The following is a 15,458-nucleotide window of genomic DNA, read 5'->3' on the forward strand; positions in this document are numbered from 1 at the left end:
GCAGTAAGTAACCAATGCTTAAAACCGGGGTCCAGGGGGGGTTGTCAGTGGAGGACACTCCATAGATACCCTTGCTTTTATTTCAGTGAACAACAGTAAATGGAACATGCAGCATCTAAGAGATGCTGCTGTGCAGCTTCTCTGATCGGAAGTGGATATGTGGTCATTGAAACCAATAGGTTCCATACCCACATACATTTGCATTCTTTTACTGGCAACAAATATTAGTAAAAGCATCTGTTTTAACAAATCTTACAAATTGTAATAGTATCAATTTAGCATGTGTTAGCAATTTTAACAATGAAGTCAGCTTACAAAATTGATCAGATTCCAATCTGAATAATAAAATGCTTGTCCAACTGAAGTTTATTGCATATAATTTTTGTTATTGTCTCTGATTAATCCCCTCTATCTAGAAACATATAGTGCAGTTATTAGCTGTGTTTTTTGGTTCCTGTGGAGTTTGCATGCCCTCTAGTGGTTGCATGCCCTCTAGTGGTCTTGAAAACTCCATAAACTAAAACTGTTTAACTACAGTTGTGTAGCAAAAACATTTTTTTATTACTATTATTATTATTATTATTATTATTATTATTATTATTATTATTATTATTATTATTGCAGTACCGTGTTAGCCATAAAAATCTATGTGATGTTAAATACTTTTTTGTTAAAAAAAACAAAAGTATTATAGGAGTGATACCTTTATTGGCTAACAAAATTTTTTTTTATTATATTTGCTAGCTTTCAGAGCACAGAGGCCCCTTCATCAGGCAACTTTACAAATGAATGACTGAGGGAAAAAGACACAATATTTAAGAGCTGTTACATCAAGAAATTTGTACAGGTGGGGGATACATCATTAAGATAAGCTAAAGTAATAAAACAAAGGTTTTCGTTACGGATGGAAAAGTAAAAGTCCTAAGAGTTCAGAGATTTGGAGGCAAATGTATCAAGGTCCGATTTTTTCAGTGTTTTAAAATCGCGGCATATCGCGGGTGATAACCCGCAATTTTAGTCCCCAAGTTGTCAGATGTATTAAACTGCGATTTTTACTCGGATCTTAAAAATCGCTAGTCGTCTCTGGTGATTTGCTGCGATGTCAAACACTCCCGTCTTTAGCTATCTCTCCAGTATTTCCTGCGTATTTAATAAACACATCACTGTTACACTGTTCTGCCTATACAGCTGGAGCTCCAGCAGCTGTCAAATGTTTAAAAATAGACAAAAGCTACAAAAAACATCTTACCACTATTAGCCCAAGTGCTGCCAGACTACTGCTGGTTGCCTGAAAATCGGATACATAATTTTGGTGGGGTCCCCCCGATTTTCACTTAACCAGCACTAGGTAAACCAGCCTGGGGTGGGTGGCACTATAGCAGGGGGACACACGGCAGGGGTCCCCCTACCATAATGACAAACCAACCCCAGGCTGTTCAGCGCTGGGCTGGATTCCCTAGGGAGTGGGGTCTGCCGAAAAAAACAAGCAGCCCCCCCCTCTCTAGGGACAACCAGCCCAGTGATGAAAGCTCTAGGGCTCTTCCAACACAACTGGGCAGTGGGTGTAGCGTAATAATGTCGATTATATAGTTAAAAAGACAGACGTCATTTTATTTTGTGGAACTACAAGTCCCACCCAGCCCAGACTGTCAAAAACAGTGTGGGCATGCTGATACTTGTATAACTACAAGCACCAGTATACCCATGGCAGCCAGGGCATGCTGGCGCTTGGAGAACCACAAGTACCAACATGCCCTGACACCCACGGCTGGCTGGGACCTGTAGTTCCACAAACAAAATGTTAAATAAACCACAACACCCTCTTAACAACTACATACTTTTAATAAAAATAATAAAACCCCATTCATACCACATACATTTATTAAAAATAAGAAAATTCCAAAATATTTACCAATCAGATTTCTTCTTCTTTCGTCAGCAGCTTTTAATCCAAAAAGGCTTGAAAACCATATCCATATAAATTTGTATCCAAAGTCCCTGCTTGAAATGTCCCAAAAGTATTTGTAATTACAAAGTCCCTGCTTGATATGTCCCAATAGTATTTGCAATTCCGAAGTCCCTGCTTGATATGTCCCAACAGTATTTGTAATTCCAAAGTCCCTGCTTGAAATGTCTTCTGTTCTTCTTGGGCAAAAAGCCCTCCTTGTTGCTTGAAGTGTTCAGTTGTTCTTGACCAGAAGGCCCCTCTAGTTGCTTGCAGTCTTCAGCCAGAAGGGCCCCATATTTGTAATCCAATCCAGAACATGCTTGGTTAAAAAAAAAAAAAAGATGACAGAGGCCGCAAACACCTTCTACACTGTAGAAGCTCCAATACGCAATGAACTTAGCTCGTGCGCGAGGTCTATAGTATAAGGGATTTTCACATACTCCTCCTATCATAAACCTACAGGCCGATCAGCATGTCTGAGATGGAACAGCTCTCACCCAGGACACATAAAGAAGTCCATCATTTACAGCCAAGCTCTGAGATACATTTGGATTTGTTCAGGCAGTGAAGACAGAAAACACCTGCTATCACTGAGGAGTACATTCCTACAGCAAGGATACCATCCAATAGTTATAAATGAACAGATCCAGAGAGCCACAAGGATCTAAAGGAGTAGCCCCCTGGATTACAAACAGAGGGAGGTTAACAGCAGGGTGCCCCTAGTGGACACTTACAATCCCCACATGAACATCTTGAGGAAAATTGCTGCTGACCTTCAACCCATATTTCAGAAAGACCTCTCCTTTCATACAAACAGCCTCCAAATTTAAGAAATCTCCTCGCTAGAAGCGCCCTCTCATCACCATCAGAGACCCATGTCCTACAAACAAACACATTCCACATACCCAACACACAGCGAGACTATAAAATAACTAACACAAAAACTGCAATATTTAGGAGGTTAGTGCTAATCTGTTCAGTTGGATCTTTTTTAAGTTTTTTATATGTATCTCCTGTCTCCAACTGGGAGAAATTTCTTGTTTATATTTACTGAGATCCATAATAACAACCCCCCCTACCCTTATCTGCGGGTTTGACCACAATGTTGTGATCTTCAGATAGAGTCCTGATCGCTTCTCTTTCCTTCCGATTGAGATTCCTTTTAAATCTCTTTATGTTATTGCCAGGAATTTTTCTAATATCATCTGCAACTAATTTGTTAAAAGTTTCTATAAAGCAACCCTTCACATGTTGAGGAAAAAAAGTGGATTTGGTTTTAATTACTTGTGTGTTATCCTCTTCCAGATTGTTCTCTATTTCCCCATTGTTTTCTTTCATTCTAAAAAACTTTTTCAGGGTTAATTTTCTTATAAATTTTTGCAAATCTATATGTGTTTCAAATGGATTCATCACATTTGTAGGGGCAAATTTAAGACCCTTTTTCAGTAGTGAATCTTCTCCATCCGTCAAGGTGTGGGAACTCAAATTGAATCTAGAATATATATATATATCGAATTTTAGATAGTCTATGTATGTATTAGTCAGCGATTTTATAAAGTTTTCCGGTTTTGAACATACCATACCATAGCTGAGTGGAAACACGTCCAGGAAAGACTCACTACCAAGCCCCTTTCTGATGAAGGGGGATAGAGTATCGGAAGAACAGTATAAAGGATACGGACGGACGTGTTAGAATTACACCATGATAAAGACTTTATAGTAAAGTTGAAACGCGTTGGTATTTGAAGTTTGGAGCCGGTCGGCAGGAGTTCAAGCGAGCGGGATTGACGTGATCCACATCATCGATACATGTTGTTTACATCCACCGCATGTTTTTACTTCCATTCCGGTACGGTTCCTACCTGTTTGTGATTGTTTTTAATTAAAAAGTTAAAGCACAAGATTGCTTTCTTTTCTTTTTACATTGGTACTTTATGTGACGTGGAAGGTGAAGGAGTTGTGTGGATTACCAGTAATCTTCCTAGTTGGTGATATACAGAGAAGTCATCTATGAAACCATTACAAGGCGCATGTTATAGATCTATCTTGTAAGTAGACATCTTTATGGGGGATATGCCGGTGGTGACACGGTGTTGGATGGTGGAAAACTAGATGAAAATTCACATCTTCCCATAGAACCTTCATTGTTTTGGTTTTGTACTGTATTACACCATGTGCAGTTGTATGTATTTTGTATAGATATTACTCCACATTAGAACATCTTGAATGGAGTGTGGAACGTCATTTGCTGCAATGAAGGGAAGCGCTTCATGTATGTAAACTTATTGATCTAAATTAAAAGATTTATTAAATCTAAAATAGTTGGAGGCTGGCCTTTGATGTGACAAACACGTTTGCACAATGCATCTCTTGTTTTCCACCCTTCCGCAGACCTACAGGTACTTCTAGTTTACACAGATGCCTTCCTAGAGCTGAGAGTACACCTGCCCCTTTTTGTTTGCTGGGTGGGCCATCTTGGTACAAGACAAAGTGGTTTTGAAGTGCGCATTCCAGTGCGCTTTGTCAACAACCACCTTTGTGTCTCAATCCGTCTTTAATCAGAGTGACAGAATGTTTCAATTTCTTCCTCTCTGGTTGCCATAGACATAATTTTTAACTGAAAATGGAGATCATTTAGATTATAGCAATGTGTGAAATTCCCAACAGATATTGTTATAAATTAACACCCTATTAACAACGTGCGTATGTTCTCTAATTTTCCATTGTATTTGGCAAGTCATTAACATTTAAATAACTGGAGTGTGTCATCCCAAGTTTTGCTGTCCTGCAGTCCATTAAATATGTTTATTTATACTGAAGTTAATGACATGCTGAATGTCTTGAACTTTATTTATTTGGTTTGATCCTCAATTATATCCTAAGTAGTGATTATATTATCTGTATGCTTATTATTCCTATACCATTTAAGGGAACTTTTTTATGTACATTGTAGCACTATCGTACGAGTCAACACTAAATTATTCATAAAGCCAAGAAACTTTATACTATTCAAGATCTTTGCCATTTAAAGAGTACAATATGCAAACCTGGTTTTAAACCATATGCACATGTTCTGAACAGGAATTACTGCACTGACCTTATTAACACAGCTGTGTTTTGAAACAGATATCCTGAAAATATACTATATTAAACACACTTGAGGACTAGATATGTCTACCTCTAATTAAACAGGTTCTTCGCCATTAAAGAGCATAAATAAAAAACAACAAACTTACACATAAAAGCAGACAACACGTGTAACATTTTTTTTATTTCTTTCCTTTTATTGCAAACAGAACATTACTTTGTTTTACATACAATATAATTTAAAATTGCAAGCATTAAAAGAGGTAGGAAAAATAATAAAGGGTTTTGCAAAATGGGAACAAAAGCTCCACTGCCTGATCCCTATTTTCATTCTTAACCCATCAAGAGCCACAGATTAATCTAGTGCTTCTCTCCCCTACTCAATCTAACCTACCTAGTGCCTATTCTACATGTGTTAATTAAGGATAATAATTGATCATTAAATAATGTACTATATGGTAAAGGATGTGGTTTAGAAAAGAAAGGGATACAAAAGGCAATAGATAATAGATAAATCCCATATCCATATTCCATGAAGATTATGGAAACCACAAAATTAATTAATAAACCTGAACTTATTTTGTGTTTTCTTGCAGAACTGAACATTATCAAAGTGTTTGCAGAAAAAGTAATTGCAGTTTATAATTGGTTTAATACATCCCTTTAAATGATGTACTGTATTTAATTGTAAACTGTATATCTGTGCCTATTTAATGGTGTTATATTTTTCATTTATGTATATTTCTCATTTGCTCCCTAAAAACATTTTATTGTCCATCTTCAGTGTCCTCTTGATCTTGTGTTGAAAAGGAATCAACATCATTAATCTGACTTAGCTTCATTCTTTTTCGGAACTTCCTCTCAGCGAACATGACTGCATCATGTACACTGTGAAACGCGTGCAGTCCAGCACTGCCATTTGTGCCACTAAAAAAGTTGCCATTATGGAGTAGCTGGCGAACAGATGGATTGCAGTTGGCAAGAAACACCCATACGCCAATCTCTTCATAGTCATTGCGGACCTCTATGAGTACACTGAGGCCTACACTGTCTACAAACTGCATGGCGCCACAATCAATAATTAAAGAGTGCATCTTGAGTGCTGGTATGTTTGTAGATTTGGAAGTTTTGCATACTGTTTTAATTGCATTTAGCTTTGAGATAAACCTGTAATTGGTTTGCACAGGTGTAACCTCTTCTTCTTTTTTTTCTTTTTTGGTCTTTCTCTGTAAGGTTAACACTATCAATGGGTTAACACCTGTTTTGCTATACAGAGTTGCTTTGAAATAATCTTTGTTGGCATAGTACAGAGAACCATCAAACCGATATATTTTAATATTGGGTACAATATCTAACTCTTTATATTTGAACTGGTCTTCATAAATCTCTGTCCCACTAACATTGCCTAAAAGAGTGGCCCTTGGCCTCTGTGTGCGAAAGATCACACAGAGCATAGAGAAGCAAACGCCCACCAACAGCCCAATCTCAGTGGAGATCAAGGCAGAAGCTAACATGCTGACCCACCAGACCACAGTGTCAATTCTGCTTATCCGCCACATTTTTGGCGTGTCTGAAAATTTCACAAGTGCACCCTTAAGGCTAACAATAGTGATAATTCCTAAAATACAGTTTTGCAGTGAGTAGAAAAGTGGTGAAATAGCCAACAGTACTAGCAACAATACTAATGAGGAGACAATTCCATTCAGCTGTGTATTGGCCCCTGTGGACTCCTTAAGCAAAGTTTTCGCAAGAGCAGCACAGCTTGCAAAAGAGTAAAAGAAAGATGGAATCAGATTGCACATGCCAATAGCTATCATTTCCTGATTGGTGCTGACTGTGTAGCCGTGTTTTTTGGCAAATATTTCGGCAAGAGATACTGTCATTGCAAATCCAATTATTGCTATTGGAATTGCATCAATTGCGATTTTTGGAATCAAACTCCACTCCGGTGACCTTGGGGGCTTAAATCCAGTAGGAATTGACCCACAAATTGATGATTTATATTTGCCATTGAAATCAAAGTAATGGGAAACCAATGTGGCCACAATAATAACAAACAGTTCAACTGGAAATGGGACCTTCATCTTACTTTTGAATCTGTCATTAATATTTTTGACTGGTACCATGATGGCTATTGCAACGGCACTGGTTAGTAAATCACATATGTTAGTGCTTTGTAAGTTATTGAAAATATCAATCCAAGTAGTAATCAGAGAGCCTTCCCCATCATGGCGAGGAATCTTCAAACCCAGCAGATACTTCATCTGAGACGTTATGATGGTGAGAGAAGACCCAGTAACAAAACCGTTCAGCAAGGGTTCCGATAAATACACTGAGATGAAACCTAAGCGAAATAGTCCCATGAAGACCTGGAAAACAGATAAATGACATCTTAACAAAATGTGGTTAAAATACATATTATTTATATGTATTTTTTGTAGAATATTATTTTAAGAACAATACTTTTGAGAGAAATATAATGTATTCCTGTTGAGTCTCAATAAGGTGAATCACACATAAAAACATAATAATAATAATGATAATAATAATAATAATAATGATAAAATAATAATAATACTGTATTATAAAAAAAACCTAAATGGATTAAATTGGTCAGTTATAGTGATATGCACCATTTCATGATCTCTTGAATATACATAAGTCAGTACTAGGAATTAATAATGCAGAATGTAAAAAGCATATTTTGTAACTGAAAGCATAAGCTAAGCAGCATCCTTAGGTGTAATTATAGTATATATATATATATATATATATATATATATATATATATATATATATATATATGTGTGTGTGTGTGTGTAGGTAAGCATTAAGCCCAGATAAGAAGACTTTGGCGTGAGTTGGTCGGCTTATCATATACTGCAGTATGTGGAACTAACATTTCCTGTCCTTAATAAAGAAAAGTATTTAGTACAGCATTAATTATGTGTTTGGAGAGCGCAGAGTATCCCTGCTTTTTGTGTCTCTCTCTCTCTCTCTCTCTCTCTCTCTCTCTCTCTCTCTCTCTCTCTCTCTCTCTATATATATATATATATATATATATTTTAATAATGGCTTCATCAAATTATTAAATGGTCTAATTGATGGAAGCTACAAAATCACCAAAGGAGACGAGTTGGCAATCATCAACCTACCTGGTAAACTCCCGCCATGAAAGTTAAAGATGTGGCCACCATGATAGCATAACATCCCTTCCCACATAGAGTACTGTTAGCAGCTAGTGTTGAGTTTAATACAGCATCACCATCTTCAGTGAAACCAGCAGCTTTTAACTGCTTGTTCACAGAATTGCCTACCATAAGGCACAGCACCCCAAATGTACCAACACAGTTATGGTGAGATGATGCCATGAAGAAGTAGATGATGCAGCAGAAGAAGTTGGTGTATAGGCCATAAATGGGGTCTTGACTTGCTAAGAGTGAATAAGCTATTGCCTGAGGAATATTCACGATGCCAACTATGATTCCAGATACAATGTCACCTAGCAGGTATTCTTTAATCTTGTATTGAGGAAGCCAGGACAACACTGGAAAGAGTTCGAAGCAAAATCTGCCTAACTTTCTAGGGCTGCTGATACAACATTCTTTGGTTTCCTCCCATATGAGGTCTTTGGGATTGAGCACTGGTTTGATTTGTTCTTCAAGTTCCACAGAATTATAGGGTAGGGAAGGTGAGCGCTCACTTTGTTCAGGAAACTCATTCTTTATAGGATATTCAAGATCTATAAACTAGGATGAGAAAACATGACATGAGCAAAGAGAAAGGTAATTGTCAACTTGAATTCATTTTGATATTTTAAAATAAAAATGCATTAAAATGATGAAGTGAAATGTATTGATTATTTGTATATTTTCTTTTATTAAGATGCTTATGGTGCAGGAGCATGAGTGGGCTATTATGTGGGAGAATGCAGAGGCATGCAGTCGTCTCTATAGGACAGCTATAATTGTGGCCATTTCCACTCTTGAAGACACAGACATTTACTATATGACTCTTGGTATGGGCAAGTGCAAGTAAGTGAATGGCTGCATAGGTTCTATCTCCAGTTACTGTACTGCACACAAAATTACTGAGAAAGACGCCCTGTCCTTTTCTCTGTGCTGACCATCATATGCTAAAACCAGAGCCAGTCATGTGGACATTTCCTAATTTCACTCTTCTCACTTTCACTTCCAATAGTGATTAGAAAAGTGTTATAATGCTCTTCGTTGTTCAGTCGAACCAAGGGACATCATAGGGCTAAATTACAAATGTGCAGAGAAGTGAGAAACTGGAAAGTAGGAAGGTGTGTATCTGGGTCCTCACTACAGGTTTTTCAACCAATTATCGTTCTAATCACATAATAAACGACCGATATCGCATTAGTGTGTACGCTCCCACGATCATGCTTTATCATACCAGAGCACATTGTATTGCCTGATTTGATTTTATAAATTGACTAAAAATCACTATCAACGATGGAACGATGTTGGGCAAATGTAAAAGTGTGTATGCGCTCATGACCAGCAGTGTAGGCAGATCACTATGGAGTCTACAGAGTCACATTCTTTTCAGAAGATGATTATGACAGATGAAGAGCACAGATCTGAAGATAAATCGTGTATAGTGTGTACACATAAATCTGCATGCTCATAGCGTCTTTAAGTCATTGGTAAAATCATTGCAGAAATTGCATCTGCAGTATTTTTCTATAGTGTGTACCCAGCATTAAACTTCGTTCACTCCTTCTTGCTCTAGTTCCATAACCATCATTTTGAAACTGGTATATAAATTAGGTTTATAAATCAGTATATAATGTTGATATTGTGTTTAAACTTTTCAAATTACCACTGACTTTACGTGCAATTTCTAGTTTTGATCTATCTAGTTATTTCAGTACACAAAGATGGTCATGGAATACAAAGGATAACATTATGCTTATATTGATGATAGAACTCTACCCTTTCTTAATATTTGCAATAATTTCATCAGTAAGCATGTAATTTTGTGGGATCTATCATAATATGGCAGATTATATGTAGAACCATGAATAAAACAATCTATTAAGATAATTAGACATACCACTACCAGCATGTGTAGAAAAAAGATGTAAAGGAAAATCGTGTACCCTGGTATATTTTTGTAAATGAAAGTTATTTCATAAGCCATACCTCAATGCATCTGTAATAGGCCAATATCACCAGATACAATATTTAAAACCGATCACTTTCAAAGATATTGACATTATATTTATCTCAGCTGTGTTATTTATAATGACAGCTAGAATATGATTGGTTGTTATAGGCAACATCTCCACTTTTTAAAACCTGCAGTTTAGTAAATATACTCTTAGTTACATAAACGTAAGTATATGCTATTCATGTTGGAGTTAGCTAATGATCACTATTGTTCCAAGTAATTTAAATCACTCAAAAAGACATACAAATACACAAAGCAGTTTTTCAAACCTGAGCCATCGTAGTAGTTTATGTTGTGTCACTTTCTGGAATCTATCCCGCAGTTGTCTAATAACATCAATGAAAAGGCTCAATCTAATATATATTCTTGGATGACATCACGAGTGGGAACTGATCTACTAGTTACCTACTATATTTTAGCGAATGCAGATCACCTTTCACAGTACATTTCCAAAACACGATTGTGGATGTGCAATATGATTAGGGAAAACAAGAAGTGCACTTTTACTTGTGTTATTAGAGGATATGTTTGCATAAATTTTTCCAAACACTGTTTTAACCCCACAGTAAAATTTATGTCTTTCATTTGGGATGGTGAAATACTCAGTTTCATAACTTTTGTTGTATTTTAATACATCATACTTAATACAGATAGGAAATTAAGCCTTGTTTGAAGTTAGACTTGTTTAAACATGCTATACAGTGCACTATACTACTATTATTATATAAATAGACCATTATTGCAGTTATATTAATACAATACAAAATAAGAGCATTGTTGCATCCAAACATAATCACATGTATTTTTATCCAGTCTGTTGTGTACACCATATTGATATACAGGTATATAAGTATGTATTTGTGCTGGGTACTATGGAACAAATCATATAAAAAACTGGGTGCAACCGCAGGACATTTTCAGTATGTACAAGTTATAATAAAAATTGCCCCCCTGCTAATTTTTCAATCCTCAAGGGCAGGCTGGCCTAGGGGGCCGGAGGTCATCTGCCCCCCGGGCCAGTCATATTGTGGGCTACCTTGGGCTTGGTCTGATAGTATATGATCACTTAAAGATAACTTTGTGAGACTAAGTTGAGGTAATAAAAGGAAGGTTGATCTTTTAAATATACTCTTCACCAAGGAAAAAAAAGGACCTATTGACTTATGCTGTAATACAATAACTCAAACACACTATTAAAAATGATTTATCTAAAACATAAGGAAATGCACAAATATCAAACCGTGATTTGGACTGATAAATAACGCACTTGCTAAGTTCCGTAATATATGGATCATTATTTCTTATCTTTTCTTGTAGGGTTTAGCACCACATGACTGATGTAAAGTGGATGTGGTACCAATATCTAAAACATTTCCTAAATTATATCTAAGAAATTATAGACCAGTTATAACGTGTGAATATAGCAAACTACACTAATACCTACAACTAAACTTATAATAGAGCACTAACATGGTTGCATATCAGCATCTATCTTTAGGTAAGTAAATAACATATGCATTATGCTAGTCTTGAAATCCTCTAGCAAAATGAATTTTAAGCGCTAAAAACATTCAGCTTTGATATACCTAAAACCAAAAGGTGGCTTCATACTTGTAAACATTAGAATAAAGTTATTTCCTGTGCGACCCACACTATGGCATAGCAACATCAACCCTTCTTTACCACAAAGATCTAATAAGGTGCTGCAATTCTACAAGAGCAAATATGATTCACAATATCATGCTTCACACACAAACAAGATAAAGGCCCCTAATGATAAACCCATAACAGGCACCAACCAAACTAATATAGTATAAGACTAGTGTGTGAAAGTGTGATAGATGTTGTGGTGGGAACTATGTATATACTGTGACAGAAGTACTGGGCAAGTGATGAATGGCAGAGGTATATGTCCCAGGCTTTCTGTCTTGTTTGCTCTAAAACCCCAAGCAAATCCTGCTATGAAGTAATGTTAAAACAGAGTGCATGCTGCATACATGAAGATTTAGGAGGAGTTAAACTTTGTCAGTGTAAGGTGGATATTTATGTGATGGAATAACAGAAGAGAGTAGTTCAGCAACAGTTAAAAAAAAAATCTGCTATGAAAGGAAATCAAGTATTTTCATGTACTGAGTTTTTGTTAATTGCTTTAAAGTAGATGTGTTCAGTAACACTGGAAAAGAAGGGGTTATATATAAGAAGTTTGTTTGTTTATAGGCAAATTTATTCGACACCCCTGCACTGATTCGGATGAAACCAACACAAGGTGGTCCAGTTGGATCTTGGCCAGATTTATAAGGGGTTTAGGGACCAAGTCACACCTACCGTTGGTGTACGCTGGTCAGAACTTTGACCCAGGGAGCCTGTTCTGGGCATTCTACTGGATGGATTCGGTCTGTTTGTCTGGTGGGTTATGGATTCGGACTCCCCTGCAAGAATTGGGATGAAACCAATGCGAGGTGGTCCAGTTGGATCCTGGCCAGGTTTTAAGGGAGTTAGGTTCTCAGTCGGACCTCCCGTTGGTGTATGCTCGGCTTAACTTTGACCCAGGGAGCCTTTTATGAGCCTTCCACTGGATGGATTTGGACAAAAACTTCACAGACTGGTAACATTGGATCCCAGAAGAAATATTAGAGGATTAAGGTCCCGGTCGGGCCTTGTGTTGGTGTACGCGGGCCAGAACATTGACCGGGGGAGCCTATTCTGGGTATTTAACTGGATGGATTTGGTTTGTTTGTCTGTCATCATGTCATCATTTCATCATCATTATCATCATCATCATTTATTTATTTATATAGCACCACTAATTCCAAACACTATACAGAGAACTCGTTCACATCAGTTTCTGCCCCAATAGAGCTTACAGTCTAAATTCCCTAACACACACACACAGGCAGACTAGGGTCAATTTTTAATTGCAGCTTATTAACCTGATAGTATGTTTTTTGGATTGTGGAAGGAAACCGGAAAGCCCGGAGAAAACCCACGCAAACATGGGGGGAACATACAAACTCCACACAGATAAGGCCATGGTTGTGAATCTGGTTATACATTCAGACACCCCTACACCAATTGGAATGAAACCAAAGCAAGGTGGTCCAGTCGGAACCTGAGCAGGTTTTTAGAGGGTTAGGGTCCCGGTCGGACCTCCCATTGGTGTATGCTGGGCAGAACTTTGACATGGGGAGCCTGTTCTGAGCCTTCCACTGGATGGATTTGTATGAAAACTTCTCAGACTGGTAACATAGGATCCCAGAAGACCTACTAGGGGGTTGAGGTCCCAGTCAGACCTCCCGTTCGTGTACACTGGCCAGAACTTTGAGCCGGGGGGTCTGTTATGGGCCTTCTACTGGATGGATTTGGATAACATTTAATATAAAAACATAAATAACACTGGGCAGTCACCTTATGGGTGTGTTGGAAGAGCTTCTTAAGTGCTTATAACTTTCTAACTTAAGATTTAAACATGGGCAATGGAGGGTACTTCAAAGCAAGGCCCATGGGGAGGAGGGGAGGGAATGTACCTGACTTGCAGGAAGGAGAAATTAAGTACAAAGATTTTTGTGAAAAGGGAGTCGCATATTATTATAGATAGCCCAGGGTTTCCAGGTTTTGCAGCATGTTTTCGCAGAATTATTAATAATAGCCGTCTTGTATTCCATGTGGTACACATACCATATACTTGTGTGCACAGCTGCAAAAGAGATTGCAATTCAGCCGCCAGCTGGCAGGTGGCAGCAGAGACAAAGTGACGTATGAGTTGATGTTTTCTTACATCTGGGGGGGTCTAAACCCAAATATATTTTTTCTGAAGAAAGAATGTATGTGAATCTGCAACACACAAGTTGGGTGTGTACCGGACCTGTGCAAGGTTAAAGGGCAAGGCAGCTCAATCCTTAAAATAAATATTTATTGGGACACATTCTGGGTATTGTAGTACCACACCTCCTAAGTCAAGTGAAATGGTTTTTCTATAGGGAAAGTACTTAATCTCTATGAAGATAAAATTGGCCGCTTTTCAAACTACATTGGACATGGCAAAAGCAGAAGATTAACGTGTTCAAACCAGAAAGACTGCATACAGGTTTATCAAATTCTCAGTATGGAGAGAGACAAAAACCAGCACATTGGTGCTGTGATATAGTATGGCCCCTTATAATATGCTCAGTTGAAAGATGATGTTTTTGAGAGAGAGTCAGACACCCATTTATTTAGATTTGGAAAAAAGACTGTGTTGCAGTGTCCTAACATGGAGGATATAATAAAGTCATTGTTTCACACTACTGGGGCTCAACAAGTAGCCACCAGGGTGCAGCAGTTAGCTATTGAGGAGTCCCAAAGGCAGAGCAGTTGGATATTGAGGAGGCCCGCAGGCAACAGCACTAAGTCCATGATGCCTTTAATAAAATGGTGAGCTCTGTTTAAGAGAGAGCTCTCAATCTTTCTTTCAGTGAGGAAAGAAAGTCTCAGAAGCAAGACATAGAAATTACCAGATTTGTGAGAGGAGAAAAAAAGTGGCGCTTAAACAAGATTGAAAGTTACACAAGGGGAATGTTTAAGATACTAGCAGCATATAGATAACATGCAGAATGAAATAAATGCGCTATAAAATTGTTTTAATACAGAGCATAAAAAAGTTCAGGTAGCTGCAAAGACAATGGCCCAGGATAAAGAGAAATCGATCATGACCACCTGCAACTTTAAGCTAAGATATGGACACTTGAAGCAAATATATTGCCACTGCAAGAATCTAACTCTGAACTCAGGGAGAAAAGTAGGATGCTGCTGGCGGAAACGAAGTTGGTTGAGGAAGATGTAAGATGTTGGAGGGCCCGAACACAGCAGATCACTGAAGAGATTGGAAAGTTGAAAACTGATATTACAATGGCAAATGCAGCCCAGAATACAAGTCAAAGTCAATGTCAAAGTGCAAAAGAAGAAGCAGCAAAACGGTGTTAGATTTTTTTTTTTATTAACTACAATCCACATAAATTGTGAAGAAATTAAACAAATAATTAAAAAAAATAACATAATAACAGGAATGAGATTAATAAGGAAAGACGTAATCTCATTTTTTGGTCTAAATTGAAAGAATAATACTAGAGCCAAAACATGGCCATTCAGTTCAAGACAAAGATCATTAAAACATAGGCAGATTCCCACTAACATGAGTCTTAGACAAAGTGTTATAGTTTTTTTTCTTTATGGAGATACTAACCGGGAA

The 15,458-nt window shown here is 37.4% G+C and overlaps 1 protein-coding gene across 1 annotated transcript; it reads right to left on the reverse strand.

Annotated features, from left to right (window-relative positions):
* Nucleotides 1-5,225: 5,225 nt before the first annotated feature.
* LOC142150104 (sulfate transporter-like) lies at nucleotides 5,226-10,562 on the reverse strand. The gene is made up of 3 exons (XM_075205345.1): nucleotides 10,504-10,562; nucleotides 8,191-8,784; nucleotides 5,226-7,404 (listed from the first exon to the last, which is right to left on the reverse strand). Exons 1-3 carry the CDS (start codon nucleotides 10,510-10,512, stop codon nucleotides 5,803-5,805), a joined length of 2,205 nt encoding a protein of 734 aa, XP_075061446.1. The 5' UTR covers nucleotides 10,513-10,562; the 3' UTR covers nucleotides 5,226-5,802.
* Between the last annotated feature and the right edge of the window lie 4,896 nt (nucleotides 10,563-15,458).

This window comes from Mixophyes fleayi, chromosome 4, assembly GCF_038048845.1.
Source record: "Mixophyes fleayi isolate aMixFle1 chromosome 4, aMixFle1.hap1, whole genome shotgun sequence".
NCBI lineage: Eukaryota > Metazoa > Chordata > Amphibia > Anura > Limnodynastidae > Mixophyes > Mixophyes fleayi.